Genomic DNA, 27,705 nt, shown 5'->3' on the forward strand with positions numbered 1-27,705 from the left:
GGGCCCGCAGAGCCGCAATGGTTGAGGCAAATGTATTGCACCCGCAGGAGTCCAGCCAGCGAGCCTCCCGTGACGGGGGAGACAACAGCAGCGTAGAGTGGTAAAGGTATTCTGTAAAAGAGGGCCTCTGGTAGAGGGAAAGAGACTGGCTCACATGGCGCCGGATGGGGGTTGTGCAGATTGTGCTGGGGCACCGGGTCCCCCGCGATGGCCCCAAGTGCCCCAAAAGAGAAGAATGGCGCAAACCTTCGAAAGGAAGCAGGAGCTCTCTACCACCAGAGCCCTGATTGAGAACCTCCAGAAGATGTCAGCGGGAAATGGGCAGCTGGATCACCCATGCGCAAAATACCTACAGCTGTGGAAACCGCGCAAGCGAAGGCCGCACCCGCCTCCGTAGGACCCTGCGGTGGGGAAAGCAGCAGTCCCAAGCCCACCGGAGGAAGGAAGGGCCAGGTCCGGAAAGGAGGAAGAGGGACCGAGGAATGGGGGACCTACAGCGACTCCGGCAAAGACTACTGCGAGGAGCAGTCAGACGATGTCGGGAAAAGGCCACGATGCGTCGGCCCGTCTCCGGCGAGGACGCCAGCAAGCGTCGAACCTCTGGAGAAGAGGCGTCCAAGGAAAACGGCCAGATGTCGGCCTGGTGCCGTAGTATGCAATCTGAGGCACGACCTCCGCACAGCGCTTGGCGCAGGAGACCAGGGCGGCGAGGGAACGGCGCGGAAATGTGTCGACCCGTCCTCAGACGAGGCAGTCGCCTGCGTGGAGAGGCGAGAGGGACCCGGGGAAGACTGGGAGTCCCCCACCAACCATGGCCTGTGACAGGACAAGAAGGGCCATCCGCTGGTGCCACCAAGGCCAGCAACTGCAGGCGCCGAAGCGGCATCATCTCAGAGGAGGCTATTGCCTGTCCCAAGGACAGAGTGAGACTCAGGGGTGCGACCAGAGTCCCGGTGACCTCCCGCTACACCACAGGGACTCATGCGGGAGTTTGCAGGGAAGCAGAGGTGTTGTGGGCTTAAGGAGGGACCCCCGAAGGGCCGCACCCCTAAGGCATCTGCAGAACCTGGAACTGAACCAGTCTGAGCTGCTGGCAACGCTGGAGGCCCCGCAAACTGCAAGGGATCTGCGGACTCCCCAGGAGGAGAATAAGGAGAAGGAAAAGCCAGCAAGGCCTGCAAGGCCGCTGCATATCTCGTTCAGGATTCTAATCTTCCCCACACAGGGAAACAGCGGATGGGTGGAGCACACGGGCCGCACCACCCGCGGAGAGCCTGTGCCCCCAACAGGCCGAGAACCAGCCCTCTGGGACAGTCTGCAACACTTACCAACAGGTGAGCGACGCTCTTACGGCCTGGGAGTGTGACGATGTCCAAGACGGAGGAGACTGTTCCGAAAACTGTCCACAGGGAAAGAGCGTGGTGATGCAGAGAACTTTCATCTGGCGCACCTGCGGTGACTTCGGTTTCAGTAGTCGTGGTGTTCCCCTAAACACCACATGCAGATGGAGTGAGGATCAGTTACCAACATCTGGCACGCACAAGATTAGCACGTTTTAAAGCCCGAAGGCATTCACACACTGTTCCCACATACAACGCAATAAGGGAAAGGCCTGATCAGACCCGGAGTACAATCCAGAACCGCGCTGCACTCGGAAAAGGAAAGACTGACCTAGGCACACGACTTATGTGACCTTGATTCCGTCACGTACACCGCCTGGGTGGACTCGTGCGATGCCGTCCCCCCGGCGTGCAGGGATGCTGTGGCAAAAAGTTTTTCAAATCCAGTCTCACGCCTGGGGATAATTCTATGTTAAGGAATCTGCGGCTAGTAATTTATCAGTTAGTCGTCTTGTTAGAATATTATGGTTCCCTGCAGGTGGAACTTTATGGTATCACTCATTCCTTCCATAAAGTCTTTAATCACTGGTACTTCAAATAGAGATAAAGGTCTGTTTTGCAGATTATGCAGTTGAAAGGTGAAGACAAGGCCTGTATGTTGTAGATGCAATAGATAAATGATTTGTTGTATAGAACCATAATTGGTGAATGTTTTGGTTATCACAGTATATAACAAACCTTTTGCACTTTGCTTCATTGTATGCTTTAGTGGTAAGCTTTCTTGCTTTGTTTAAGAATGGTCATGCAACCTGGTGGTAAATTTAGGTATCGAAACGGACTCCAGGAGCCAAATCGCCAGGGTGAGTTTGGATGTCTGATTTCTCCATGGTTCAGAGTTAAAAGGTTTGAGGTGAGATGAAGCTTCCGATGGTGAACTACAGAGAGTTCTAGAAGTGTGGTGAACCATGGCCGACTAGCTCATGAGAGAGTCACTAGAATAAGGGCGAGTGATATTTGGCTGAGTCTCAGAACCAGAAATAGAGGGAGAGGTGGCAAAGCATAAGCCGATATCCCGGACCAATTCATCCATAGGGCATTGCCCCTGGATAGAGGGTGTGGGAACCTGGAGGCAAAGTCTGGGTATTGAGTTCTCTGCCGTTTATATAGTGTTCGGTTTTTGATCTAAAGTCTGTTCCGTCGGCAGATTTCTCTATTTTGGTCTTTTGATTGGAAGTGAAAAGAAACAGGTTAGGCCCGAAGGATGCGGTTGAAGTTTTATCGACCCAACTGTGATAATGTTCTGATTTTTTATGGGAACACATTTGAAACAATACAGACGGGGTTACAGTGTGTTGCAAACCAAAGGGATCCAGACAAACGTCTAACTACATCACAGTAAACCACGACTGAACGTAATGGCAGAAAGAAACAAGCATTTGTAATGCAATAGGTCTCGCAATTGCTACATTTTGACCTATTGGCATTGTAAATGACAATGCCATTTATTTAGGCGTTTAAAAAACACCGGCCAAAATAAAAAAGCATTGTCATTTACAACACAAATAGGTCAAAGTTTCTCAAATGTGAGACCTATTGCATTGCAAAGGCTGGTTATTGTTAAGGTTCTATCATGCATGCAGGGAGTGTGGGCCAAGGGGTGCCAGCCTACCTGCACAAGATGACGCACCACAGCAAGGTAAGGAGTAGTTTGTCCTGTAACTCCAGTTCTGTAGTAGGGGTATCTCTGTTATAGCCATAATCTAGTGAATAGTCCCGCCCATGTGCGTGGACCCCGGAGCGATCAAAAATAATCTCTTAAGGGGTCGAAAAATGCAGCACTGCACAGACACTTAAGAGAATTAAGGACAGATAATGCAGCCTATAAAACCAGGCTACACTGTCCAGTACTTTAACTAGAAATTCCACCAAAAATCCACAAACAGCAAAGTCTGTCCAGATTTCCCGTGCCTCAGCAGCAAAAACCTCTCTGGAATGATGGAGAGGAAGACCTGGACAGACAAGCCCCATAGGCTGCCATTAGGTGGCTCAGAACAGGATACTGTGCCGTTAAGAACTTTCCAGAAGCCTCACAGTATCCCAGAATGCACTGCAGGTCCCTTTCACTTTCAGTTCTTTTTGAAGGCGTAACACGCTAGACCTGTAGCATTCCTTACATGAATAACTCTCCACCGGGGAGGAGGGCGGGCGCTTATGACTATAACAGATACCCCAACTACAGAACTGGAGTTACAGGACAGAAACTACTCCTTCTGTAGTAAGGGATCTCTGTGTATTATCATAATCTAGTGAATAGAAAGGCAAGCCTATCCCCACACCAAAGCGGCGGTGAACGAGAATTAACACCACTATTGTGCGAATAGATTTCGCCGCGAAGCCTGCCCAACCTGAGCGTCTGCCCTGCATCAGTGTACAGGCAGTAATGCTTGGCAAAGGTATGGACCGACTTCCAAGTGGCAGCCTTGCAGATTTCTGCAATTGGAACATTACGGAGCAAAGCAGTCGTGGCAGCTTCGCCCCTGGTGGAAAGAGCCTTAGGTTTACCCCCTAAGGTCTTATTAGCTTTTTGGCAACACGGCTGTATGCAGGACACAATCCACCTAGAGATGGACTGTTAAGAGGTAGCAGGACCCGTCCTAACTGATCCATAATGGATAAACAATTGGTCTGACCTACAATATCTTTGGTCTTATCCAGATAAAATGAACACCCTCCTAACATCCAGGGAATTTAAAGACCTTTCCGCTGGAGATGAAGGATTCAGAAAAAACGTAGGCAAAGTTATTGTCTGGTTGACATGAAAATCAGAAATAACTTTGGGAAGAAATTTAGGGTGAGTACGCATAACAACCGTAGCAGCATGAAATACAGTAGAAGGTTCTTGGCAACACAACGCCTGAATTTCACTCACCCTGCGGGCCGATGTAATGGCCACGAGGAACCCCGCCTTCCAGGACAGGTGCTGCAACGAAGCCTTATGAATAGGTTCAAAAGGCTCCTTCATCAATCTGGACAGCACCACATTCAATTCCGCCGGACAGGAGGGAATACTTTCTTCAAGCCTTCCAAAAAATCTTTGATCACAGGGATCTGGAAGGAGGAAGTCTGTGAAGGGCATTTCCTGTAGGCAGTCAATGCAGCGAGATGAACCTTAATGGAACGAACATTAAGACCAGACTCTGCCAAATGTAGAAGGTAAGGATGGGTTAACGTCTTCCTTGCACGTCGTCGGGTCATAGTTCTTGGACTTGCACCAGATACAGAACCTATTCCACTTGTAAGCATAGGAAGTCAGTGGAAGGTCGCTTAGCCTCCTTCAGTATGTCCATGCAATCTTCGGGTAGATTCAAATGGCCATATTGCACTCTCAGGAGCCATGCCGCCAAACTCAAAGACGAGAGGTTGGGGTGCAACATCTGCCCCCTCAACTTCGTGAGAAGGTCCGGCCTGCACGGCAGCTGTATGTGCGGGAGGAGAGACCTGTGATGCATGTCCGTGAACCACCACTGCCTGGGCCATTCAGGATCATCCGCGCCCTGGACTGGGACAGCTGGATGAGCACTGCCGGAATCAGGGGAATGGGTGGAAAAGCGTACAGAAACCTGTTCGACCAGTTGATCCATAGCGCATTTCCCAGCGTCCCCTGCTGGTAGTACCTGGAGGCGAAGTCTCGGCATTTGCTGTTTTCGGCGGTGGCGAACAGATTTACGTCTGGAGTATCCCACCTTGAAGACTTCTCCTAGTACTTAATCGTTTGACACATTCGTGGTTTTCCTGAATGAGTTTGCTCAGTGCGTCCGCCTGAACATTCTGCACACCTGGCAGATGGGTAGCGTTATCGTCAGTCCTCTGGCCAGAAGCCAGTGCCAGATCGCCTGCGCCAGAGTGCGTGATCTCGAGCCCCCCTGCTTGTCGAGGTAATACAGCGTGGTCGTATTGTCCGTCTGTACAAGCAGAGAGTTGGTCTGGAAGGACGGATGAAAGGCCTTCAGTGCCAAGTGAACAGCTCAGAGTTCCAAATAATTTATGTGATACGTGGACTCCATCGAGGACCACGTTCCTTGAATCTCCGGAGTGCGCCCCCCCCCCCCCCAACCGTGGAGAGAAGCATCAGTCACGATAGTCTGAGTGGGAATGTCCTTGTGGAAGGGAACCCCTCGGAGGAGATTTTCCGCTGAACACCACCACTTCAGAGACTGAAGAGCATGCAGACTGAAGAGCATGCAGAGACAGTCTTATCTAGTCGTCCCAAGACCCTTTCCTCGGATCCCACTGATCCTCCAAGCACTCCTGCAATGCTCTCATGTGCAGACGTGCGTGTGGCGTTAGGAAGATACAAGAGGCCATTGATCCCAGTAGAGAAGACAGTCCTCACTGTTGTAGATTGAGTGGTCATAAGAGCCTGAGCCTTCCGAAGGAGTGATAATCGTCGCTCCTCCGAAGGAGACACGCTTGCTGATAGCGTATTGATGGAGGCTCCCAAGTACTGAATGCACTGGACCGGAGTCGGGACAGACTGACATGTTGATGTGCAACCCCAGCTTGTTCAAGAGAACGCACGTCTCCTGGAAGTGTGCTTGAGCTTCCGAGAAGGAGGCCTTGATCAACCAATCGTCCAGGTACGGGTAGAGAAAACACCTTGTTCTTCCCGAGGTGTGCTGCTACCACTGCCATGCACTTAAAGAATGTTCTTGGCGCAGACTTCAGTCCGAATGGCAGTACTGTGTACTGATAATGATTGGCACAGACTTTGAATCGCAGGAACTTCCTGTGTTTGTGTGCAATGGGCACATGGAAGTATGCATCTTGTAGGTCTATTGCACATAGCCAGTCTCCCTGTTGCAACTGAGGATAAATCTGATGCAACGACAGCATGCAAAACTTCTCTGCGAATCCACTTGTTTGCCTGTCGCAAATCCAGAATGGGCCTGAACTCGTTCTTGTCCTCGCGAACCAGGAAGAACCGGGAGTACAGACCTCTTCCTCTTTGAGACAGAGGTACATCTTCTATCGCCCTTTTCCTCAACAGGATATCGGCCTCCGCCTGGCGCTCGTGCAGCAGACACTGCGCGCTGACCGGACAAATTGATGGAGGCGGGCTGGCGTACCGAAGACTGTATCCATTGCAAACAATATTCAGCACCCACATGTCAGTAATTTTTCTCCACTCTGCCAGAAAAAATTGAACGCTTCCCCCCACCGGAGTGGGTAACGGATGCAGGGGAAGTAAACGCTCAGGGCCTAGACCCGGCCAGGCCTTTGGTCGCTGCTGCAGACTGTTGGCCGCCTCTGCCTTTCTGGCGCTTCTGGAATTGTCTTCGGAACTGCTGCTGTCCCGAAGTCTGGCCACGCCCTCTGTTCAGTCCACCGAACCGTCCCTGGAACGGGCGGTAAGATTTCTTGGTATCCTTGGGCTTTTCCAGACTCACAGCAGTGAGCGTTTTGCCCTCTGGAAAACATGCAGATGACCAAATGGCCCGCATGAAGGCAAACAGGGTTTCGCCAGAGAATGGTAAATTGGCAATCCTTTGTTGTGCGTCAGGTTTCAGCGACGTGAGGCGGAGCCAGGCGTGTCTTCGCTGGTTAACTCCATGGCAGTACAATGCGCCGCCAGGAGGGAAGAATCGGCTGCAGCACTGATGACCTGATTCGCCACCAACATCCCCTCATTCAACACCTCTTGGAAATCTTCTCTTGTCACGAGGCAGGTGTTCTACAAACTGCTGGAGGGATTCCCAGAGGGCTCGGTCATACCGCCCTAACAAGGCCGTGGCACTCGCCGCTTTCATGGAAGTTGCCCATGTCCCACAAACCTTCCTCCCCGCCGAATCCAGCCATCTAGATTCCTTATCTGGTGGGACTGTAGATGACTGAGTGGTGGCATGCTGCTTCCGAGCCGCTGTCACTATCACAGAGTATGGCGGAGGGTCCACCCTCAGAATAGACGGATCAGAGTTGGGAGCCCGGTATTTCTTCTTGAGTCTCGAGGGGGCCGCCTTAGTCACCGCTGAGGTGAGAAAGGTTCATGGCCGGATCCTCCAGGCCCGGCACCAGTGGTAGTAATGGCAAAGACAGATGTTTCTGGTGCAGGGTCCCGAAGATCACCAATGTTTTGGGCGTGGGCACAGTCAACGAGATGCCCAACTTTGCTGCACCCCTCAACAGGACATCATGGAAGGACACAAGATCGTCAACCGGTGACACCCTTGTCTCCGGCGACCTACAACGTTGGCGAATAGTCCCTTGTCTCTGAAGACCACGTATGCGAACGGGACCTGCGCCTCTTGTGGCGTCGTCTCGACTGCGTGGATCACCTGTTGTGACTCCGCGATCGCTCCCTCCTCCTGGAACGAGATTGCGACCTCCCAGTTCGTGGACGCTCCACAGGTCTCCGCAGAGGAGTTTTCCGAGGCCTATCCTGGGGGTTTGGCTTAGGCGTCCCCTACGGCGGTGTAGGGAGGCAGGGCAGCGAGACCGACCTCGGCGGAACAGGAGGTACCTCCGGCCGAATTGAGGAGGCGGAGGTGATGGCGGCCCTGATGGCGGAAACGGTGGAAGAGGAGGATTGCTGGGAGGAGCCTTCTTAGGTAGAGGTGGAGGAGGCGTCTTCGGCCGAGGTGGTGTATAAACCAGCGAGTACACTGAGCCCGGTGAGTTCTTCGGGGAGGAGACTGCGAACTAGCCCCTTCAGTCGGTGATCGCCGTCTCCGGCGTCCTCCCCCAGATCCAGCGTGACTTCTGGTGCCAGAACTACTCCTGCGCCGCTTAGGAGAGTTGGAAAGTCTGAGACACTGATCTTTCTTCTCGACGCCGAGCGTCGCTTCTCCGGTGTCAAACGTCGCCTCAGCGACTCAACGTTCAGTCCGAAGACGAGCGTCAACTCCTTGGACGCCGACCACTTTCGAGGTCCTAGACGTCGAGGATCCCCTTGACGCAGACAGTCTTGACGGCGACCGGCACCCACGCCTGCCGCTCTTTCTTAGATGTCTTGACGCGGACTACGACGACGAATCAGTCAACTAATCTCGACAGCAGCTTACCCAGGCCCTGCGACGTCAATCCTTCACGCCGCCTCGACCCGGAGCCCCGGGGAGATGGGGAGCACAGTCATCCCTCTAGACGCCATCGTCACAGCAATAGAAGCCGAATGAGACCGGGACCTTTTGCTGGGCTTCCTGACTCTGGGGAGCCCCCCAGAGGCCTCAGCAGGGGCAGAGGGTGACTTCCCAGACCCACCTGCAACCGTCTCTCCTCTAGGCCTTGAAGCCTGCTTTTCAGCCTCTCTCTCAGGGTCCTTGCTGAAAAGTTCTGGCAGATGTCACATTCTTCAGGGGCATGTGCAGCAGGGAGACAGTATGCAGAAGTCGTGTGGATCCGACTTGGACTTCTTCCTTCCACATTATGGGCACTTGAAGAGAGCAGGCATTTTAGAGCCCTAAAAAGCCTGAACAAATTCACAGAAGTGAAGAAAAACACCAAGCACACAAAATGAAACACTTAAATACCAAAAGTGCACAAAAATCCAATAAACCCTTGAAAAAGGGAGAGCTCAATGCTCCAGGGTCCTGTTAGCAGGAGCGGGAAAAAAGAACTGAACGTAAAAGGGAACTGCAGTGCATTCTGGGATACTGTGAAGTTCTGGAAAGTTCTCTTAAAGGCACAGTACCCTGTTCTGAGCCGCATAATGGCAGCCTATGGGGTTTGTCTGTCCAGGTCTTCCTCTATCATTCCAGAGGGTTTTTTGCTGCTGAGGCAAGGAAAATCTGGACAGACTTTGCAGTTTGTGGATTTTTGGTGGAATTTCTAGTTGAAGTACTGGACAGTGTAGCCTGGTTTTATAGGCTGCATTATCTGTCTTTAATTCTCTTAAGTGTCTGTGCAGTGCTGCCTTTTTCGACACCTTAAGAGATTTTTGATTGCTCCGGGGTCCACGCACATGGGCAGGACTATTCACTAGATTAGGACTATACACAGATCCCCTACAACAGAAACATAGATAGGCTAACATGGGGTGTGCCAGGAGGAAATAGATGAAGGCATAATTGAACCCTTTATATATGCCACTTACTTGCTGAGCTTTGAAAGCACTGATAAGTGGTTACACACAAATACACCCACGTAGGTTTACTATACTAAATTCTGAATATAAATCTAATATGACAATGTATAAATCAAAGTATAAATAGTCAATGTACACAGATGGAGATAATAGTAACTCCATGGTTATCCGTTTATATTTATTTTCGCGGCATTTCTGTTGCCAATATTCTGGCTAATGTATTTTTGTAGCATGGCAAATTTGTGCTTGATATGTTGCTGTTGCAAGGAGCCAGCTCCTTGAAATACTCTGGGAGGCACTAAGGTCTAGTGTTGACCTCCCACTAGGTAGTAGAGCCTTGCACAAGAGGGTGCCTGACCGAGAATGGCCAAAGTCAAATACTGGATCGGAATCAAACCTCAGTTTTAAAAACAGAATATATACAATCCTGGAGTTTCTAAAGCAGACACCAGTGCGATGCCAGTATCGACGAGGCGGCATTAGCATGTGTGCCTGCCTATGTCCTGAATTTAAAGACAAGCAGCACTAGCGTTACTGCCTGGCCAAAGTTGAAGATTGTGCCATCGCTGTGTAGGTCTGCCTGAGGCTCAATTGAAAAATAACTGCCATTGAAGCGTGTGCCTGCCCGTGGCATCAGCGCGTCTGCCCGCAACCACAAAGGAAAGCAGACACTGGCGTGTTGAGCTCAAACGCCGCGAGCCGTTCACGTACAAGTTGCTTGTCCCAGCACGCGCATGCACATGTCCTGTCCCCCTTCCGCCGCAAAACCCACAATAGATCTTGCCAAGGCGAGCAGCGCATGCACTGCGTTGCTAGGCAAGACCTGAAAAACCAATGGAGTCTAAAGGAGTCACCACACCTTGTGACTGGAAAAGACTTCTTCAAAGATAAACTTGCAAACAGGGGGGGGGGTCCAATGAGGTGGATGCGTTACTAAACAGACTAAGTTGTTTCAGGTCTGAGATTTTACATTATATACTGTGTTGTATATATTTTTACACTGTATACTGCTATTTTAATGTACGTGGGACTACCAGCCAGGCAACTGGTAATGATTGAAGTATATGAATATATGGAAGACTCAAATGTTAGAGAAGTTTTGAATCTTCACAAGACGAACAAAGTTGGGGGTGGAGCTCTACACAAGGTGCCTAGAGGGGCGGAAAAAAACTGGCAAAAACGCAGGGGTGGCGCTTGTATGCAGCTTTGCTCCATCACTTCTGAGGTGGTAAGGAGTCAGCACGAAGATGCGCAGGTCCACGTATTGGCGTGCATGAGCACAGGCTACAAAATTGTAGATACAGTCTGGGACCTGGAGTACATTCCAAGGGAAAAACTGCAGTTAGAGCGATCCTTCATACTAGGCCGAGAATCTAAACGTCCTTTCAGGGTAAGCATCCTTCTTGCTGTGCATCTCAGCTTGGCTGAAACATCGCGCAGAAGTGACATTTCAGCATTTGATAAAGGTACCACATACACTACATGCCGAGTCGTCTGCAAAGCCTGGTTTGACATGAAAGCAAACAAGACTTAAATAGGCTTGTTATATATTGGTTAACTTTTTTTTTTTTTTAAAAGAGTGTACGCTTTATGCTCACCTGAGGTAGAAGAAATTGCTGTTTATTTCAGATCACCTGTGGTCAGGCGGCAATAAGTAGTCTCGTGAGGTTTATTCCTGCCTTCCACCACCCTCTGGTACAGATACTTACACTCAATTGGAGCAGGTGGATAAACTTAAATGTTAACTATCGTAGTCGCATGCTTCTGGAACAAGCATGACAGCTGGTTGAGGACCAAGGTTGTATACACCAGTAAGACTTCTGTGGATCCTAACGGTACCATGATATAACCAATACAGTGCAAACCTGTTAAAGCACCCTATGGTGTACTCCACTATCACTGAAGCAATAAAAAATGAAAGGGCAAAGAAAAGGCTGCCATTGTGAGCAGGTCTTGAAGGCTCGAGAACCCAAGTTGACAGCGGTTAAACCTTGGAATAAACATGCATTTTTCTAGATTGTGCTGGAATTATAACATTTGTAGAATTTGATGATTGACCAAACTCCCACGGAAACAAGTGAAACCTGCCCAACATTCATGAAAATCCAATTGCAACAGTGGGAAACTAATTGAAAAGTCAACAAATGACCAAATGCCTAAACTAGTATCATTGGCTGCAAAGATCTATCAAAGTATGAACCAAAATTTAGGACTAGAGTACTCAAATAAGCAAAACATTTCCTTAAACAGACCTGCCTAGTCTTTCTATGCTCTCAGATAGATTAAAAGATGTGCATGTATTGTATATGGTTTTCTTTATTCTAGTTATACAATGTCTCATACAGATTTAGGTTGGATAAAACCGTAAAACTTTACTAAAACAATGGGAGAGTGGTTTTACCTATATTTATTTTGCAAGATATTTGAGCTCAGGGGGAGTTGCCCTACTGCTTTCTTGCAGTGCGAGAAGCAGATAGGTAAAATGGTAAACATACAATTTAACGTTTCTGCTTCTCGCACTGTGCGAAAGTAGAAGGGTATACCTGGTTGGGGGCGGATGTGTGGGGGAGCAGTGGCTTGCTCATTGCTATGGTCACTGACTGTTTGGTCGGCCCTAGGCCCGACCAAAGCAGTCATAGCACTCACCATTTTCTTTGTGCGCTGCTGCGCAGCCCGCATGAAGAAAGGAATATGCTACTTACCAGTATGCATCTGTTCTTGGCATGTAGGGCCGCTAACATTCATATCTTGTGCATAGATCACCGCCTAGTGTTGGGTCCGGATGATTGCACCTTGTTGTTCTGGAAGATTCTTTGAAGTATCACGAGATAGGTGGCTCCTCCCCTGGACTACAGTGCGCATGGGCATTATCTCCATCCTCAGATTGTTTTTCGCCATTGTGGCAGAGATGGAGTCCAATACGATACCGGATGACCATGCTTAGAAATAATTCTGACTGCTACAGCTTCGACAGGCACCGGGGAGGATGGGTGGGCGATATGAATGTTAGCGGCCCAGAACAGATGCATACTGGTAAGTAGCATATTCCGTTCGAGGCATGTGGGCCGCTAAATTCATATCTTGTGCATAGACTAAATAGCAGTTTCTCCCTTAGCGGTGGTTGCTCGAGCCAGCTGCAGCAGCCTGAAAGAGGGACTTTAGAACAGCCTGACCTACAGCAGCTTGCTGCTTGGAATGTACATCAACACAGTAGTGTTTTGTGATGTATGTATGTTATTCCATGTGGCTGCTCTACATATGTACTCCAATGGTATGTTACCTAGGAAAGCCATGGATGCCCCTAGCTTGTATGTTGAATGCGCTTGGGGGGGGGGGGGGGGGGGGGGGGGGGGGAGGAGGAGACTGTTCGTGTGCGTTTAGCCTTCTGATAAATCTGAATACACTCAACAATCCACCTGGCTATACCCGATTTAGAAATGGGTTTGCCCTTGTGCTGTGGTGAAAAAGCAACAGAGTAGTCTTCCTGAAATCCTTAGTCCTGTCTATATAGTACAGGAGGGCTCTTTTGACGTCCAATGTGTGCAGTGATCTTTCTGCCACTGAGTCTAGATTAGGGAAGAAAACTGGCAGTTCAATAGTTTGATTAATGTGGAACTGAGAAACCACCGTGGGCATGAATTTAGGGTTAGTGCGTAGTACTACCCTATGTGCGTGGACCTGTATAAAAGGTTTTTGAATGGTTGGGGCGTGCAGCTCACTAACCCGCCTCAGCGACATGATCGCTACTAAGGTGGCAACCTTCCACGTTAGGAACTGTATTTCACATAAGTGAAGAGGTTCGAAAGGAGGTCCCATCAGCCTGGTCAACACCACATTAAGATTCCAGACCGGTGAAGGTGGCCTGGGTGGAATGACTCATTTGAGTCCCTCCATAAAAGCTTTAATTGCTGGCACTCTGAACAGTGAAAGGCATTGCCTGTTCTGTAAGTAAGCCGCTATTGCCGCCAAATGAATACGCATAGAACTGTATGCCAGATTGCATCTGTGTAAATCTAACAGGTAACAAATAATGTCCTGTGTCGATGCATCTAGAGGGTTTATGTCACGGCTGGAACAGTAAATGACGAAAACACTTCCATTTGGCAGCATAGCAGGCCCTAGTGGTAGGCCGTCGTGCCTCCTTAATGATGTCCATACAATCAGGAGGCAGATTCAGATACCCAAATTCTATGACTTCAGGAGCCATATCGCAAGGTTTAACTGTTGCGGATCTGGGTGCTGAACTTCTCCATGGCTCTGAGTAAGAAGACTGGGTGTAAGGCGCAGTCTTTGATCAGGCACCACGGAAAGTTCCAGGAACGTGGTGAACCATGCTTGCCTCGCACACGTTGGAGCAACCAGGATGAGAGTCATTGAGTGCAGTCTGAGTTTCCGTGCCACCAGAGGTTAGAGTGGGGCCGGCGGAAAAGTGTATGCAAATCTGCCTGACCAGTTCATCCATATCTCATTGCGCCGAGACCGCGGGTGTGGGAACCTGGCGGCGAAGTTTTGGCATTTTGCGTTCTCATTTGTGGCGAACAGGTCGATGTCTGGATGCCCCCACTGCACAGTACGGTTGCAGCACCGATGGATGAATCTCCCACTCGTGCACCTGATAACTGCCGGCTGAGAAGATCCGCCATCTGGTTGTCCTGGCCCGGGAGGTGCTCCGCCATGAGGAAAATGTTCCTCTGAATGGCCACTTCCACATACTCTGTGCCAAGTGGGACAACTGGAGAGTGAGTACCTCCCTGCTTCTGAATGTAATACATGGCAGTCATGTTGCCCGTCCGGATCAAAACGACCTTGTTGCACAGATGTATCTTGAAAGCCTTCATTGCCATGAAGATCGCCATCAATTCCAGCAGATTGATGTGCATCTTCTTCTGTTGATCCGACCATAGTCCCTGCACTGTGTAATGGAGATGCGCCCCCCACCCCAGGAGGGATGAGTCCGTCGTGAGCACTATTTGTGGTACAGGCTCTTGGAACGGTCGTCCCTTGCAAAGGTTGCGTGGATTCCACCAATGCAGAGTTGTACGCACGACCGGTCACCAACACTAGGTCTTTCAATTGTCCTTGAGCCGGATTCCACTGTCGTGCCAAACACTCTTGGAGCGGACGCATGTGCAGTCTCGCATATTCATAGTCCCGCACGCAGGAGGCCATCATGCCTATCAACTGCAGAAACACTCGCGCCTGTAGTGAGTGTTGTGGTCTGAATTTGCGAATCAGCAGTTGCATGCCGTCGATTCGCACAGTTTGGCTGGGCTGTGGCCGTCACGGTGTCCAACGTCGCTCCCAGGTACTGCTGTACTTGAGCGGGTTGAAGATGCGACTTGGGATAGTTCAGAGAAAATCCCAAACTGTGCAGGAGATGAATTGTGCGGGACACGTGGCTGGCGCACTGCTGGGCCGACTTTGCTTGCACAAGCCAGTCGTCCAGGTAAAGGTAGACATGAATGAGTCGTCTCCGAAGGTGTGCTGCCACTGTAGCCAAGCATTTGGTGAACACTCTGGGAGCGGTGGTCACCCCAAAAGGTAGTACTTTGAACTGGTAGTGCTTGTTTTGTATGGTGAACCTGAGGTATTTCCTGTGTGCCTGATGTATGGGTATATGGAAATAGGCATCCTTCAGATCCAGAGTTGCCAGAAAATCCCCCTGACTGAGCAATGGCAGGACCTGCTGCAGAGTCAACATGTGGAAATGTTCCGAAAGGATGTATAGGTTCAAGGGTCTCAGATCCAGAATGGGTCTGAGAGTCCCGCCCTTTGGGACCAAGAAATAGAGAGAGTACACCCCTGTTCCGTGCTCCTTTAGAGGCACCAGTTCTATGGCCCCTTTTTGCAGCATGCTGGCCACTTCCTGCTGTAATACGTTTATGTGCTCTGCGAACATAGGATGGTGTCTTGGGGGTATGTCGAGTGGATGTCCATTCTAAACAATACCCGTACTGGATAAGTTGCCTCACCCACCTGTCTGTGGTAATGCCTTCCCAGACCGGCAGGAACTGCTGGAGTCGTCCCCCGACCGGTGTTACATGGTCCGGGGGCAATGACAAGACGTCACTGTTTGGTATTTGCTGAGGACCTGGTGTTTTTATTTCCACGTCCGCTGCCTTTGGTGCTGTTACCACGGTATCCACCTCTATTGTTTTTATTAAAGGTGGTCTGCGCACCACCTTTATTGTATTGTGTGTGCTGAGATGTTTGCCCTCTTGACGGCCCTCTACTAAATGAGCGACAAAAAGAACCCCCTCTGAGCTGTTGAGACTGCAAGGCCCACATGGACTTAGCCGTCTGTGTCCTTGATCTTTTTAAGAATCGTGTCAACGTCAGGCCCAAACAAAAAATCTGGGTTAACGGGGTGATTGAGCAAATTGGTTTGTATTTCTGGCTTAAATCCTGAAATTCGTAACCATGCCTGCCTCCTTAGCATTACACTAGTGTTAATGGCCCTGGCTGCAGGGTCTGCTGAATCTAGTGCACACTTGATAGAAGCGGTTGATATCAGTTTCCCCTCCTGAATCAACATGTCCGCCCCCTCTCTATATTCATTAGGCAAGTGTTGCAACAATTGCTCTAGGGCAGTGGTCTTCAATCTGTGGGGCACGACCCCCAGGGGGGCCGTGGGGGCATGGGAAGGGGGTCGTGCTCTTCATTTGATAAAAGAAAATATCCTAGACGGTTAATTTCGGGAATCTCATGTGCTGGGGAATCTTAGTCAGCTAAAGACACCTTCCTGCCAGTGTGTTGCTGACCTGTGAAAGAAATGCAAATGTGTGCAATGAGTTAATCTGCAAATGTAAAGGACTTGCAGATTAACTCATTGTGAACATTTGCATTTCTTTCAGGCCAGCAGCACACTGGCAGGAAGGTGTGTTCAGATGTCTGCCTGGCTTTGATTATTGCTCAGGAGAGTGCGATTACATTCAATTGTTCAAATCACTTGAGGTTTTAGTGGTAATGTACAAAGTTAAGAGTTGTGACTTGCTTGCTTATAATTTTTATTTATTTTACAGAATTTTATATAGCGCGAACTTGACCCGAATTGGGTATCGGAGCGCTTTACATAGCACCAGTTGCATTACATGAGGACACATTCATAATATTTTTATTGTAGGCGACAGGAAGATTAAGTGATTGTCATATTTCCATAGCTCTTACTATCCTTAAGAATGTGTTGGAGTGACAGTTATGTAAAAGAATACATTACATAGGTTCTGAATATTATTAAAATCTATGGGCCTCATTTACAATAAAATGGTGTGGGCAGCTCCGCAAGTATATTTTGCTGCACTGCCCTACGCCAATTCGAAAGAGCAGGAATAGATGTATTTATAACTACTGTGCACTCCTGTCCTTTCTGCTGACACACAACTTAGTGCCTAGCACCAACGCCGACACCCTTGCACCAAGGTGCCAGGGTGTCTGCATTATTGATAGGATGTTTTTTTTGCAAGTCTGCATGCCTTCCTGCACATAAACCCATGGAGACTTTTGAAAACAATTAAGGAGAAAGAAAGATATTTGTACTTGTTACGCATCCCCTGGGGCAGCGTACAGTTTTGGCGCATCCTCAGGTTTACAGATTTGTTGTAAATCTGGGAATGTGTCAAAACCCATGGAAACCCTCCCCCCCTTACGCAGTGTAAGGCAACGCATCAACCTTGTGCTGCGTTGCTTTACACCATATCTAGGAGGCCTTGAAAAGCCACGCAAAGTCACTTTGCGTGGCCTTGTAGATATGAGTCTGCACTTTGCGCAACTAGAGCATCATAAAAAATGACACTGGCAGCGCAAGGGGCTTGTAAATAAGCCCCCATATTTTGGAAGCAGCCTGTATATTTTGGAAGCACCATTTTATCAAAACATTTTGCTCATTTTGTAGGGGTCTACCTTATACTGTGTGTAATGCAAGAATAAAAAGACTTACACATTCACAGTACTTTCTGTCACAGGCAGTTGCTTCACAGCACTACAAATACAAAAGTCACTATTCTCCACTGCACCAATCACACATTAATTCTGTGGTTCTCTGGTTTCACACAGACTTTTGCATGGAGGTTTTATTAATTTATTATAGTGCATGTATTTGTTATTCACTAAAGCAGCCCGATGTTATATAGCTACCTAACAGTGAGAGACCTGAAAACGTACATATGTTTTAATTATGATGAATGATATTAAGCTACCTCCAGTTACATGCAGCTGTAAATCCCAAGCTATCAGCACCCCATGAAATAAAGAATGGTTTTCCTCTAATGCCGTGTAATAAAGTTGCAGCCAATGCATTATAGCTATTATACCAAGCTCCACTGGAATTATGCGATTGTGGGGCCACAGTGATTTTAGCATAGTTATAGATTTGCCACATAATCCATCATCTGCAGCTTAATCTGCTAATTTTAACAAAATAATTATTTACTTGAAGGTTCAAAAGTTACTAAAAAGCAGCCGCAGGTGTTGCCGGTCTGTAGAAGGCCCTTTGTAAAGCTGTACCGGTTACATTTTTGTTGCTTATTGCTATATTTGGGTGTTAAACTGGTACTAATGAGGTGCAAGCACAGATTGACCGTTTCTCTGGAGAACATGTATGGTTGTCAATGATAAGGAATACTAGGTTCTAGAATTTTTTGTCTAGAGGGGGTCCTTATGCCTAAAATATTTTGATGGGGGGGTCCCGGCATCAAAAAGTTTGAAGACCACTGCTCTAGGGTATCATAGTGAGCCCTATCGTATCTAGCCAGTAGAGCCTGTGTATTGGCTATTCTCCAAATATTCGCTGCCTGTGCAGCAACCCGCTTCCCAGAGGCCTCTAATACTTTAGATTCTTTGTCTGGGGGAGGAGCATCACCACTTGTTTGGTGGTCTCCAATGCCCGGAAGAGGGCGAACTCACAAAGAGTCCAATGGCAATTGACCCCTTATATACGTAGGGTCCACAGGAGCAGGCCTGTATTTCTTCTCAATACGCGGGTTCACCACCCTTGCTCTGGTTGTGTCCTTGAAAATGTCATTGGCGTGTTTAAGGACACCCGGCAGCATCTTCACTGACCTGTCCGACGTAGAGAAGGTCCTCCTCAACTGGTTCTGCATGCATGACCACATCGTGGTTCAACGCCACCCTTTCAATCTGCGGGGGCTGTCTTTACTTGGTAAGACTGTTGGTCCGCCATGCCTTGATTTTCGAGCACATCCTGCGAATCATCCCGATTAGATTCATCAGGATAGTTGAATTGTTCGTCATTTTGGTCATCCCCCCCCCACCATCCTCAGTGCGTGTGGAGGAATGTGTAAAGGCTTGTCCAGAAGTCCTCACAGACTCTAAAAGGACCGGCGAGGGGGCAGAGTCTCTTTTCCTTTTAAGTGGGATTTGATAGGATTCCATTGGATTCTCCGGCAAGATCTTCAGTTTGAAAAGGGTGAGTCTTCCGGTTGCAGAGTCAATGTACAACTTCTTTGAGCTTTCAGAAGAAGGTGGAGTGGAACCGACGCCTTCAGGAGTGGCGGTCGTTTACTTAAGTTTTGACATCAGTTTACCAGGGTCGGTGCCCTGTGCCGGCTTAGAAGTTTTAGGTCTTGTAGTCGGAGGCAGTCCAAAAACTATAGGTGGAGGTCCAGATGGCTGTTTGGCTTTTTTCACGGCCATCTCCAACTTCAAGCCAGGTGTTGCGCTGGGATCCCCAAAATGGCCATGGCTTGATGAGTCACGTTCCAACACGGTAATTTTTTGCTAGTCTTAGAGAACCGTAACCAGCATCAACTTGTATGCATTCGGACTGAGTGGCGGCTGCGACTCAAGTCAGTCTTCAGTGTCCACGCCCCCGAGGGCAGCCTTAGATGCGTCAGTCCGTCTCTTTGGGCCTTTGGCACCATTTTGGATGTACTGATCTTCGGGTTGGCACCCTTTCGTGACCCCGAAAGGACACGTTCCATCGGATCATAAGAAGGCTCCGAGTATCCAAGGCTTTGCGAAACGAATACTGGATTGATCAGTTTCAGTTACGATTTGTCTTTAGTCAGTTTCGGTTTCGTTTTCGAAGGCGTACCAACCGAAGGCTCTGAAATATACTTAGCCGGGCCAGTTTGCAGGGCTGTAGAATGAGTAGAAAGATCTTGGCTAAGGCCTTCCGGCGATGCTTCGACCTGAGCCTTTGACCAGACAGTGTCACTTTCGACCGAGGATTCAGTCTGGTCTTGCTCATCGCTGGAGCCGCTCTCTGCGGCTCCAATGGCCATACCGTCGTCTCTTACCTCGCCAGCCTCATCGTCTTCGATGTTCAAATAGTCTACCTCTTCTCTGTAGTGAGATTCTTGACCGGAGGCCGTGTCGGAGAAGTGCTCCGGTTCCTCCCCTAGGACGCCCTCGTCGTCCCCAGCATCGAAGATATCCTCCACATCAGACACCCTCCGCGCCGGTAGCCTCGCGTCGAAGAGAGATCGCCTCTTCCGACCTGAATTTCGAACAGGCCAAGCAACTCTCCTAGTCTTGGTCTGGAGACAGACATCTGTTGCACACACGGTGCACATCTGAGAGAGGGTACTTCGCGTTACAGACTGGGCAACGTTTGAACGGGGCCTGGAATTCCATCGATGTCAATCTCCGATCGGGCCTAAAAAGCTGGGAGCACACGTGCTCAAGTATCTGGGAACCGGATAAGTTAACTCAGAATCGAACGAAGTAAAATACTGACACTTAAAGAGGCCTTTTGGCCTGAAGAAAACAAGTTTTTCCTGTAGGTTCCGAACGAGAGTCACAGAACACATCCAATGGCGGAAAAAAACAATCTGAGGATGGAGATGATGCCCATGCGCACTGTAGTCCAGGGGAGGAGCCACCTATCTCGTGATACTTCAAAGACTCTTCCAGGACAACAAGGTGCAATCAACCAGACCCAACACTAGGCGGCAATCTATGCACAAGATATGAATTTAGCGGCCCACATGCCTCGAACATGGCTTTCCCATAGACGCCTGTAAGGTCGGCGTCGTAGCCAATCACAACGCTGCCATTGCAGCGTTGTGATTGGCTTAGGGGAAGAGAGAGCAGGAGGCGTGACGCGGGAGTCCGGTACCGTAGGCGAAGGTAAGTTTTTATTGTAAAATTTTTTTTAATTACCCTCCCCCAATTCATGCCGGCCGAGAGTTTGACCTGTGGCAGGGAGGAAATTAAAAGTCCGGCATAAAACGTCTAACAGAGTCTATATATGTAAAATGTGCGCAATTTTCTAAACAGACAACCCACAATTCTAGAGGAAGAACTGGTAGCAGCAGTACAAGTAAACATTCCTTTTAGGAAGTGTGCAACCTTACATTTCTTGGTACAACCTGCAATGAATGTTTTAATATTAAAAATGTAATAGCAATTCTTACCCATTTTAGCCTTTTTGGGTGAAGTGTTACTCTCAGTCAAGGTGAGAGTGGGCTGTGGTTCATAGCCAACTTTCGGTTTCCCCTGTTTCTTTGCAATTTGTTTAACAGGAGATGGCACTTCTGGACTTTTAGGTTCAGCTTTTCTAGCTTTGCCCCGAGTTTTAGTACTTAAAACATTTTGTTCTTGAATAAAGCTCTCACTCATATTTTTCACAGGGCCATCTGGAACAACGTCTGTTTTTTGTTCACTTTCTCTTGCATCAACTGCAGTTCTGAGAGCTTTTGACTGACTGGACGCTCTTCGAAAAATCTTTGTGGGTGAAGACTCCAGTTGCTCTTCAGTTTCACTTACTAAAAGAGTTGCAACTTCCTTACCAGTGAGTTTTCGTTTAACACCACGTCTTTGGTCTTCTGATGGCGCTTCAGTTTCAGGTAAAACAGCAGATTTTCCTCTCCTACCAGCACGCGCAGTTACAGTAGATGTCTCAGTTCTTTTTAAAATCTTTTTGCTGATGAGCAGTTGGTCCTCTGAAAGGTTTTCTCCATCACCAGTGATGGTATTGCTTTGGTTGGTTGCTCTGCCCCGTCCTACTCGGCGGCTGCTCTTTTCATTTGCCACGGATGTTTTATCAAGCAGCATGGTGGACCCTAAATCACTTAACGTGCTAGTATTTGCTATCGCAGAGGTCAATGACTGCGAAGATGTATTATCTGTAACTTGCTTCCTTCCAACTAGTCGTTTTTTTGTAACAAGGTTTGATTCTGCTATCTGGACATTTACAGTATTTGCCTCTGTTAATTTACTTAGGGTTGTAAAGGATTCATTTACTGTACTCTGCTTGTTTCTTCCTCTTCGAGGAGTAGCTGCAGTGGACACAAATTCGGGTCCAGACTTCTCCAAGGCTGCAATTTTGTCATCTTTTACAGATTGTTTTTGCACTGAATACTTAATATCTATACTAGTTTTGATATTTGAAGAAACTGATTCCTTTGGTGGAGACATTTGAATTACAGGCTTAGGCCGTTTACCGCGTGCAGTTTTCCTCATACTTGAAAACTTCTCTGCGACCGTTTCAGTGACTGTTTCAGCAACAAGGACATCCGCAACAAGTGACACTTCTGATGATTCAGATCCGATTGATTTACTCACAGAATCAGATACACTTACCGAACTAGACAAAGGTTCCAATTTACGTCTTCCTCTGCGAGGATTAAGTATTACTGGCTGAGGCACTTCTAGTGCTTGGTCTTTTACCGCAATGCTATTAGACACTCCGTCAGGCTTCTCTTCTGCTAAAACACCTTTAGCTGTTCTTGACCTAGCCGATTTACTCCTACTTTGATATTTTGCCCCAACTGCTTGCTTATCTTCTGCATTTTGGTTCTCAACATTTGTGCTTTCTATAGCTACAACTGCAGTCAAATGTTCTTCCTGCTCTTGGATGGATTTCTCAAAATCACTAGTTGCACTCTTAATTTCATTTTTCCTCCTTCCTCTTGGACTGGCAGTTTTTTGCATTTTCAGGCCTTTCTGTTTTTCAGCTGCATCCTTTTCTACCAATAGTTCATTTGTAGACTGGGTGGACTCCTTTGACGGATTGGTCTTATTTGCTAGTTTCCCTCTAGTAGTTCTCCTATTAGAAGTTTCACCAACTGTTTGTTCAGCTGGAGTCTCTGCTGTCTGGCTTCCACCAACCAAAACTTCAGCCGCTGTAGAGTCACTGACTGATCTGGGCAAGGTTTCCAATTTGTTCTTTCTTCCTCGTCGTTTACTTGTTATTAATTCAGACACTTCAACAGCTGCTTCCTTAGTGGATTCATTTGTAGCCATTTCTATTAAAACCCTCTTAATCCTGGTTTGTTTTTCAGCTACAAGCTCTTGGACAGAAGTTGGAGGTTTACGGCTAGTCACTCTACCTCTAGATTTTCTTGCTGGAATTAAGATGTCTTCAACTTCCACTGCAGGTCTTTCACTGGACACCATTACATCATTGGGCAGTTGAGTTTGTCTCTCTTTTGCACTCTCTGGTTCAGATGGCATTACATCAGACACTAGAGGGTGCCACTTGACAGACTTCTTCACTTTGGGACGTATGCTTGGCTTTTCTAAAATGTCAGTTTGTTGCTCAGAGTTATTTGGAATAGACTTCTCTGAAGATTGCAAACCTTTCCCTGCACTTGGAGTCTGTGTTCGGAGTCTCCGTGTCAATGGCAACATGTCCGTAGGCTCTATATTTTCAACGAGTAATGCTTTGTTTCTGCCTCTGGTGGGTCTTTTAGCATCTTTAACTTCCACTGGACTCTTATCCTTTTTACCACGGGTTCTTGGAGTTGCAGGAAGGTTTTTGACATCTGTATCCCTTTTCCCCCTGCCTAATTTAATTGGAGCTACATCTGCCACTACCTGGTCTACAACAGTAACGTTTTCAAGCAAATTTGATGCCTCAATATTTTTTAGAGCAAGGTCTTCTTTAGTATCCTGTCCTGGCAGGCACTTAGGAGCTCTTCTTAATCTTCCCTTGCCACGCTTTAACACAGCTTTCTTAGTAACTTTCTTTAGCAAGAAAACCGGCATCTCCAGTAGAGTGGGTGCCTTTTCAGTAGGGAGGGATTCCATTACTTTTCCTTTCTGATTTTGAGCAGGTCTTTGTTGCAACTTGGATGGAGTTATTATCTTAACCAATTCAGAGACTATGGTTACATCCGCATTACGCAGACTTCTTCCTAGTCTTGAAGGGGCTTTGGCACTTTCTTTCACAGGAGGCTTCTTCAGTCTTCTAGCCATAGAGGTTGTTGCTTTTCCAAAAGCCTTTTGAAGTTCTACTGCCAATTCTTCATTTTTGGATATGCTTGAATCTAAAATGTTTAAAAAATAAAATAAAAAATAAAAATCACAAGTTTACTTAGAATTACTAACATCTACAAGACATTTGCTCTTAAGAACTTAGTTCCTTAACTATTTTTAGTGCTTTTCCCATCGCTCATGAGGACGTCAACTATCACTTGGGGCACCAAAACCCATGCAGTAACCCTACACCCATGCTCTAAAGGAAAAACAATTACCTATAAGTGCCCAGACAGAATCATAACCTCCAAATTAGTCATTGCGTTAACCCATTTTCACCTTCCAGTTTTTTTTCAATTGAAACTTTTCCTCAGCAGGCGATCCTCTCTGAATCACAACTTTAGAAAATTACAAAGTGTGTATGAAAGCTCTGAACTGGGAGGCAGGCAGGTGAGGAATCTGCAGTGGCAAAGGTCTTCACAATGGATAGAGGGCGATCTGGAAATTGTACACTTCTGAATCACTACAGCCAAAGAGAAGCTGATTGACTGGTCTGAGCATTGTCTATGTAGAAACAGAGTCCTAGGTGGATCCTGATTGTAGTCTCTCCATCACTTTGTAGGAAGCATTAACAACAATACGAAATTAATGGATTAGGAACACAGAACAGATATCTAGATTTCAGCAGAAGCTCTAGTCTAACGCACCAAAGTACAAGTTACTTACCTTTCGTGCTTTATCTGGTAAATACTATATCTAGCTGCAGATTCCTTACCTTTGAATTTCCTAGGAAGCAGACTAGATCCAGAAGATCAGCAGTACCCGGCGTGACTATAGGTGGCAATTTGCTCCGCGTGCACTAACATAAAAGCCGTCCACTGCATCTTTATAGAAGCCACCTAGGCACGTGGTCGTCAGTTACTTATTACTTTCCACACCAAAACCAAAGAGCCATGAACACTGGTTGGTAAAACTAGGGCTCTGAAAGGGATTAGCCCTGACCCTAGAAATTGGTTTGCGGGGGGGGGGGGGGGGGGGGGGGGGGCGGGGCGGGAAGAGATGGGTCAGTAAGGAATCTGCAGCTAGTCTGTAGCATACTAGTTACTGAAGGTAAGCAACTTTTTTATTTAAGTGTCAATCTACATATGGACCAAACTCCTGACAGTAATATTTGCTGGATGTCTGCAGTGAAGCCAATGATGACCAGGAAAATTTCCAGGACTGAACTTCACATGCGAACTGTTGGACCCGGCCCTTTGGGCAGGTTCACCGAGACTTTTTGCTTTTTCCTAGCCTGTTTCTGGAACCTGGTGTTGGTGATTTTAGGCCTCTGCGCACTTTTTCACTGTGGTACAGTGTAAAGTGCTTGAGCTCTATGTGTGGTGAGTGACCTGCCCTTCCATAGGAACGAATGGGGAATATGTATGCCCATGGTAGTTCCTGATGTGTGGGGAGTGCAGGGGCGAGTTTGGTATGAGAGAACTCGTGAGACTGAATGCTGCGAAATGGTATATGCGGTATGATTGTGTCTAGTCTAGAAGTGCCACTTTTAGAAGATGGCATATTTGTGTAATTTGTGTCTGGCGTGTGATTGGCTGGTGAGCCTGGTCCAGGAGTGACTGGGCCTGCTTGTGGATTGACTGGTCTGGTTTGAGAGTGACAGGGGCTGGAGAGCCCAGGAGGTTGTGTGAGTCAGCCCATGGATGAAAGGCAGCATCTGCTGCCAGGGAAGTGGGAGGAGATGGCCCCTGATAGTGAAGGGCTGTGCCTGCCTGACCACAATGCTGGCTCCACCCCCCCGCTGGGCGACTGTCACCTCTGTCCCTGATACTGACAGGACTTCCCTATAACCAGTTCTAGCTCGTTCTCACACTGCCTACACAAAGACTTCAAAGACTTTTCTGTGTATAAGAAGGGGCTGTGCCCCCTTCCAAAATGTTCTAGTTTCTGACTTGAATCTACCAGGGGCGGGCGCTGCCCAGCCCCTGGAGGACTTCTGGGGGACCCCTCTGCCTTGCCTGAGCTGATTTGGGGTGGGGGCCGGGGGGGGGGGGGACTTGGCTTTGCCCCTGGGGATCTCTGGGACCTTTGCAGCATGGAGAAGCTGCATTTCTAGCGCCTGGAAGCGCTGTGCTTCCCCCCCTGAGCGCCTGGGAGCGCTCTGCCTGTCTTCTAGCGCTTTGGGAGTGCTTTATTTATTTCGCCCAAGCGCTTGAGAGCGTTTATTGCCAAGCCGGTGCCCACCCGGCATTTGCTGAATTGGCTGTGTAATTTATGGATTAGCGAGTGCCCACCTCGCTTATTTGCTAGTTTTATATTTTAAACTCGAGGGAGCCCACTCCTCGGTTAATTCAGCCCCCGCATAAGAGTGCCTGAAGCGGGCCACCGCGCTGCCGCGACGACCCGGAAGTGGTTGGCCGGCCGGCCAATCCTGATTGCGCGGCCGGCCGGAAGTCCCGCCCCGCCTGGGGGACACGTGCAGCCCCGGAGGAGAAGTGCTGGCTGGTGCCGGGCTCCCGTGGTCTGGAGGGAGCCCCGAGAGAGACAGTGGAGCAGTGCGGTGGGGGCGCGGGGCACATTGTCGGTGCCCACCCCTGCTCCAAGTCCAAGGTGCCGTGGGAGAAGAGGCGGAGAGTGGTGATGGCCGCCCGGGGCCCCCGTGATCTTGAGGGAGCCCCGGGAAGAGAGGATGCGTCGCCTGCTGGTGGGGCTCCCGTGTGCTGAGGGAGCCCCGGAGAGAGAGAGAAGGCTGGCGTCCCGCGTCGGAGTCCCGGTGAGTCTGGGCTGGGCCAGGCAGAGTGGGGCAGAGGAGAAGGGAGGGGCGCCGGGACACATTGTCGGTGTCCCCCCCCCCCCCCCCCCCCCCCCCCCCCCGAACCTCCCCCCCACACCACTCCCAGTGGTGCGAGCTCGCGCTTATTGTCAGTGCGAAGCCACGAGGGCTTCAAGGGCAGCCCCGGTTGGCAGTGGGTCGCACCCACGTGTGTAGAGCCCCGAGAGGCTCCAATGCCCGCATCTGTATTTACAAGCCTGCAAGGCTCAAGGCGGCATATTCGTGTTTTTGAGCCCAGCGAGGCTCCAACGACAGGGCAAGATTTGTGTTTAGAGCCACAGAGGCTCTGGGGGCCCATGGTTATTTAGAGCCATGAGAGACTCTTGGGGGCCATTTTAGTTAAGAGGGGGCGTCGGGGCACATTGCCGGTGCCCGCCCCCTCCTGCCTGCGAGGGATTTGTTAAGCCTTGAGGGCTCCAGGGGCCTATAATTGTTTAAGAGCCTGTGTGGCTCCAAGTGCGCAGTTTGCGCCTAAGGGTCAGTGAGGGCTCTGGCGCAGTGTTGATGATTCCCAGCTGCACCGTTTAGGTCTTGGGATTTCACAGGTGCCCAGCTAGTAGTGGGCACCTGCTACGTTTAGGCTTGGACTGGCCCTGCATGGCAGCGCGCCCTGACATTTGGACACAGGGCGTCTGAGCCCCAACAAGGCCAGTTGGCCTAGGGACTGCCACAGGTGGTGGCTTATGTAAGTTTTGCGCAATTGTATGGTTATTGCACCTCTGAATGCGTTTCCTTGCATCATGTGCTATTCCTGCACCTCTGAATGTTTTGAGACATGTGATTTTTGTGCTATTGTATTGTTCTGGCACCTCTGAATGTGTAGGTTTATGCATCATGTGTCTTACTTTTCCCTGCGCTGCACCTCTGAATGTTTTAGGCATCATGTGTCTTCTTGCGCTGCACCCCTGAATGTATTTTATTGCATTATGTGCTCTGTCCTGAACACCGCTGAATGTGTAGGTTTATGCATCATGTGTTTCCCTTTACTACACCGCTGAATGGGTTTTCATGCGTAATGTGTTGTGCTTATACCCCGAAATGCTGTGTGATACTTAGGTGGTTGTTCTTTTTAGTACAGGTGGTCCTAGTGAGGTCCTGGTTCCCTGCGTGACATTCTCCTAAGGTGTTTAGGGTTGCGTAGGGGGTACTTACCTGTTGCCAGTAGTTACTGGATGTGATTTATAACTTACTTTGTGCTACAGTGATTTTATATTCTTTTATTCTAATTTCTGACTATTTCATTTCTACTAAGTGCTGATTCTGACAGTGGCCCATGTGGCCCTGTCTTGTAAATA

At 48.7% G+C, this 27,705-nt stretch overlaps 1 protein-coding gene across 7 annotated transcripts in view; it reads right to left on the minus strand.

The window, feature by feature from the left end:
- The window catches only part of LOC147711836 (uncharacterized), a 106,126-nt gene that overhangs the window by 7,864 nt on the left and 70,557 nt on the right, over positions 1-27,705 (minus strand). For all 7 annotated transcript variants that reach the window (XM_086922559.1, XM_086922560.1, XM_086922558.1 and 4 more), the window contains one exon: positions 20,793-23,648. In XM_086922559.1, coding sequence (XP_086778685.1) covers positions 20,793-23,648 — 2,856 coding nt within the window. The remainder of the gene's footprint in view (positions 1-20,792; positions 23,649-27,705) is intronic.

This window comes from Lissotriton vulgaris, chromosome 5 (assembly GCF_964263255.1).
Source record: "Lissotriton vulgaris chromosome 5, aLisVul1.2, whole genome shotgun sequence".
Taxonomy (NCBI): domain Eukaryota; kingdom Metazoa; phylum Chordata; class Amphibia; order Caudata; family Salamandridae; genus Lissotriton; species Lissotriton vulgaris.